Here is a 6,041-nt window from a genome sequence, read left to right on the forward strand (position 1 = left end):
GTTTCTTCTCTTGAATTCCAAAAATAATTTCAGTTTTGTTCTTCTCATTTCTAATTGTAAAAAATAAACACATGTTAGTACTCTCTAATGATTATGTCCATGGGTATTACTTACATATGATCAATTTATGTATCTAAGAGGAATGATTCTTCAGATATGAAAATGTTTTTAACCCTCTCCATGTAGTATCTTCATTTTAATTACCATTACTATTAACTTAATAAGGAATGTTATAATCTACCTTTAAATTCTTCATAGTCGCCCAAAACATATTGTGGAACTAAGGATGGACATGGAACATATGGTTCCGGATGAACCAGTTCCATGTCAAAGTAGACATTCAGAAAAGGCTTCTACTAATTTGGTTAAACCGAACCAACGCCCAAACTCATGGATAGACTCGGGATTCACTGATAGAAAGTTCTTAGAGTGCTCTTAGATGATCTATGAGTGTTCAATATTTTTTATTTTTTTTTGGTGTACATTAAAACCATGTACACGGTTACATGGAGTTGCTGGCCTTTTTCAACGATCTGTGGATGCTTGCTCGCCCCCCTCTGTATCCCTGTCCAAACCTAGCTAGAATCAATTTCTATCAAATTTCCACTTGGGTCTAATTTGATTTTGGAATGTAAACTACAAGAAAAAACATAGTTAGAGACCAAATTTTCGGTCGCAATTCAGTCCCTAATTCGTGTTACCGACCAAAATGATTCAGGGTTAAGTAGCTTACCTGGTTGGTAAGTGTTTAACGACTGTTTTCAGTTTTATTTGCAAAAAGTTAGCGGCAGTAGTTGGTTGCAAAAAGTTGGGCGCAAAATGGACGACCAACGTTTTGGTCGCAAACCTAAAATCCTAATACCAAATTTTGATTTCTGTTAGCAAAGCAAATTATTGTATTAGCGAAACAGATTTTCGTCACTAAAAATATATATTTTTAAATTTGAATATATATATATATATATATATATAATATTCTTCTGATTATTACTATTAATTATTACTGAAATTAAATTTATATTACTAATATTGATCACTTTATGAAATTAATAAGTTAAACTATAATATATACATAATTATAATTATAAACAAGTAGATTTTATTATATAAACTAGAATTGATAATAAAAAAGTTTCACAAAGATAATTAAGACAAATACAATACGTTAAAAGTTTAGTGTTGAACACGTGTTTTCAAATTATCCCAACTTCTGAGGAGCTTCAATTTTTTGTAACAGAGTATTCTAAATCTCCTTACAATAATAAGTAAATGTAACAGGTTTAAACTCGTTACAAAGTTACTTGTAGCAGCAAAAATTATGATGTGCTTTGTAGCAACAAAAATTATAATCTGCTCGTCCGAAATTATAATGTTTTTCGTTTATACGGCATTTTTCTAATAGCGAGAGGGGCTGAGAGGTATAACTGATATTGATTTTAACCCTAAATCAACAACAAAAAAAAAAAAATTTCACAATCTAAAATTTATACGAATTAAGGGTCGTTTGTTTTATCTACTGTTTGCTGTTGTTGTTTGTTGTTACCGTTTGCTATTTGCTGTTGATGCTTATTGTTGTTGTTTGTTGTTTGCTGTTGGAAAAAACTGCTTTTCCAAAAAGCAGAGATTCTCTGCTTTTGTAAAATACTGTTTTTCAGGTGTAAAAGGTAAGCAAGAGGTCACTAACCAAACAGCTAATGCTGTTTTTCAGTTGTAAAAAGCAAACATGATGTCACTAACCAAATACTTAAAACTCTCAATTTTGAAGTAAAAAGGCAAACAGGAGCACGAAAATGAGAACCAAACACCCCCTAAGAATCTGTAATTTGAAAGACACAAAATCTAGCCTCCAATGGTTTTGAAGCTTTTTATTGAATAAAAGATGATGAATTATAAGTGAAAAGTGTGAAATTATACCCTAAAATCTAGGGTATAAAATTGCAATAAATCTAGGGAATGCCTTAAACTCAACAAACTATATGTTTTTTCTTTTTTTATCTAATACGTGGGGAATACGTGATAAAATTTAAATAAACAAGACTCAGACAATGCTACACCAATTTATATTTATTGTGGTAAAAATAAATTAATCTCAACTACCAACAATAAATCAGTTTTGTAACATCTCGAACAATATTAATTTATATTTCAAATCCCTATCACGAATTTCTTCATTAATTAATAAATTCTTTAACAATAGTATTTCTAACAATATCATTTTTGTTTGCAAAAATTCTGACAAATTCTTTCCTCGAAAACACGATTGCTAATAAACCCAATTTTCATCCACCAAATCCATAAAAGCTTGACATATTCTTGATTTTTTCATTTTGTTATAAAAAAACAATATTGGGAATTTGGAAGAGTAGTAGTAGTGGTAACCCATCAATAACACGTTGCAAGATGAGAAAAATATAAAATTCGAATTTAAGTATTTTAATGGGATAATGCAGGCTATTACAACAATTATTCATGAAGAATCACTATATAAAGGAGTTTAGTTGAGTTCAAGATACAACACATCAAACAAAACATCATATCTAATTATGGGAACCCGGGGACAGTATCCCGGACAATTTTCTTTAATGTTTTATGCTATAGTTTTTTGCTTTATAGCTACTTCTGTTTTGGCTGATTACACGTCTTATATTTATGCTTCTCCACCTCCACCACAACAAGTAAATTATCCACCTTATGATTACAAATCTTCACCTCCTCCAGAAAAATCAACACTTCCTCCGTATTACTATACGTCTCCTCCACCTCCGAAGGAGTCACCACCTCCTCCGTATCATTATAGTTCTCCTCCACCTCCGAAGGAGTCGCCACCACCTCCTTACCACTACAACTCTCCTCCACCCCCGAAGAACTCTCCACCACCTCCGTACTACTACAGCTCTCCACCACCCCCAAAAACGTCGCCACCACCTCCGTACCACTACAACTCTCCTCCACCACTAGAGAAGTCGCCACCACCTCCATACTACTATACTTCTCCACCACCACCGGAGAAGTCTCCACCACCTCCGTACCACTACAGTTCACCTCCACCTCCTAAGAACTCACCACCCCCTCCATACCACTACAGCTCTCCTCCACCACCAGAAAAGTCGCCACCACCTCCGTACCACTACAGTTCACCTCCACCTCCTATGAAATCACCACCTCCTCCATATCACTACAACTCTCCCCCACCACCGGAAAAGTCTCCACCACCTCCGTACCACTACAATTCACCTCCACCTCCTAAGAACTCACCACCCCCTCCATACCACTACAGCTCTCCTCCACCACCAGAAAAGTCGCCACCACCTCCGTACCACTACAGTTCACCTCCACCTCCCATGAAATCACCACCTCCTCCATATCACTACAACTCTCCCCCACCACCGGAAAAGTCTCCACCACCTCCGTACCACTACAATTCACCTCCACCTCCTAAGAACTCACCACCCCCTCCATACCACTACAACTCTCCACCACCACCAGAGAAGTCGTCACCACCTCCGTACCTCTACAGCCCTCCACCACCACCGGAGAAGTCTCCACCACCTCCGTACCAGTATAGTTCACCTCCACCTCCTAAGAACTCACCACCACCTCCATACCACTACAGTTCACCTCCACCCCCAACAAAGTCGCCACCACCTCCATACCACTACAGCTCTCCTCCACCACCGGAGAAGTCTCCACCCCCTCCATACCACTACAGTTCACCTCCACCTCCTAAAAACTCACCACCCCCTCCATACCACTACAGTTCACCTCCACCTCCAAAGAAGTCTCCACCCCCTCCATACCAATACAACTCTCCTCCACCTCCGAAGAAGTCTCCACCCCCTCCGTACTATTACAACTCTCCTCCACCTCCGAAGAAGTCACCACCCCCACCATACCACTACAACTCTCCCCCACCCCCCAAAAATTCTCCACCCCCTCCTTATCATTACAACTCTCCTCCACCTCTTGAGAAGTCACCACCACCTCCATACCACTACAACTCACCTCCACCCCCGATGAATTCTCCACCCCCTCCATACTATTACAGTTCTCCCCCACCTCCAAATAAGTCCCCACCACCTCCATACCACTACAATTCTCCACCACCACCAAAGATATCGCCACCACCTCCATACCATTATAGCTCTCCTCCACCACCGAAGAAGTCGCCACGTCCTCCATACCATTACAACTCTCCTCCACCGCCAATGAAGTCACCGCCACCTCCATATCACTACAACTCACCTCCACTTCCTATGAAGTCTCCACCACCTCCATACTACTACACTTCTCCTCCACCCCCAATAAAGTCTCCACCTCCTCCATATCTTTACAACTCACCTCCACCCCCGGTAAAGTCTCCACCTCCTCCATACTATTACAATTCTCCTCCACCCCCAACTCACTCTCCTCCTCCCCCATACCACTACATGTCTCCACCACCTCCGAACCACTACTAAGCAGTTATCAAAGCATGTTGAAGCAAAACAATGGGAGTTAATAATTCTTTATATCAAGGTTGATTTACATTGTGTGTAATAATAGGGTTTAAAGGGAGATCCCATGACGAATTCTTTTGTCTAATCAATATTTATTGTACTATTGATTTATTTTATGCATTGAAACCAAGTATTATTTTGTTTCCTCTTTTATGGTAAATTAATTACTTGTTTAGTGGAAGTTGAAAAATAATTTCAGTTTTCGGTAGATATTCTCATTTCTAATTGTCAGTAAAGGCATGACTTTATCCATGTCTATTAAATGTTTAATTTATGTATCTAATGGAAATGACGATTCATATGTCTAAAATGTAGTAGGTTAATATTATGAATTATAATTATAATTAATATATTAACCATCAAGTACTCGTAAAGTCCCATCATAATGTACTCGATCTTGTTAATAAGTAATGTTATAATCTACATTTAAATTGTTCATGAACTCGTCCAAAACATAACGTGAAACCAAGGATGCATTTTGGAAATCGAATGAAAGAGTGAAGGAGGTGTAAAAGCACCAAAGGAGCATATGAACAGATGGTTCAGATGAACTAGAGACCAATTCACAGTCGAAGTAGACGTTTAGAAAAGACTTCGAATATTTCAAGTTGAGTTTTTACTTAAGAGACCATGTTTAAAAAATTAATAATTCAAATTTAATTGCTAAATTCTATACATTATACACTATACAGTAGATTGCCTATTGCAATTACAATGGAGAAACCATTACTCGAAAAAACATCGTTTTAGCAAATTTAAGAATTTTTTTACTATTTATGTATATAAAATACAACAAATCTTATAAAAGTGTTGCTTTAGAGGTATTTTTAGGTTTTTTTGTGAAAAAAATAATTCAATGATGACAATAATTGTTGATTTATTTAAGTTCGCAATTACCGAAAGAAACTATATAGCACATACCATTTGTTGCATTTAATAAAAATAGAAAAATTATACATAATTTTATACTTAAAAATAACATTTAATAGAAAATTAATTATTCAAAATAATTGTTAGATGGGGAAAAAGTATCATTAAATCATACAGAAAAAATTAGATAAATTATACTCCCTGACCAACCTTGGAATGAGTAATCAGAGAAATTATTAAAAAAATACATGCTTTCATAAAAAAAAATGGTTTAATCAATAATAAAAGGGTTAATACATAGACTCGCCCTTACTTTACCTTATGACCAGTGGCGGAGTCAGAGGTCAAGGTCCGGAGGGGCTCCATTGCATGAAGATTTTTTTTTCTTAATAACGACTTAAGGGTTTTGATTCGTAGTAATCAAATTGAAATTTTCAAATTTTTGATAATATAAGGGTAAATTTGATCATAATTGGAAACATTAAGGTACAAAACAACTGAGATTCAATATAAAGTAAGGATAAGGTGCAAAAATGCTCTAATGTTTACACCTAAGAATAATTTTACCTCTAACGTATAAAATGGTGCAATTTTACCCTTAATGTTGGCAGTCAAGAGCAATTTTATCCCTAACGTTGATAAGTTTGATCAATTGGAGAAATTATTCATCAAATT

General features: G+C 36.3%; 1 protein-coding gene across 1 annotated transcript; it reads left to right on the top strand.

Moving 5' to 3' along the window:
- The first annotated feature begins 2,543 nt into the window (after positions 1 to 2,543).
- Positions 2,544 to 4,457, top strand: LOC136217078 (extensin-2-like). Its single transcript, XM_066003659.1, has one exon. It carries the CDS (start codon positions 2,544 to 2,546, stop codon positions 4,455 to 4,457), a length of 1,914 nt encoding a protein of 637 aa, XP_065859731.1.
- Positions 4,458 to 6,041: the final 1,584 nt, after the last annotated feature.

This window comes from Euphorbia lathyris, chromosome 1 (genome assembly GCF_963576675.1).
Source record: "Euphorbia lathyris chromosome 1, ddEupLath1.1, whole genome shotgun sequence".
In the NCBI taxonomy this organism is placed as follows: Eukaryota; Viridiplantae; Streptophyta; class Magnoliopsida; order Malpighiales; family Euphorbiaceae; genus Euphorbia; species Euphorbia lathyris.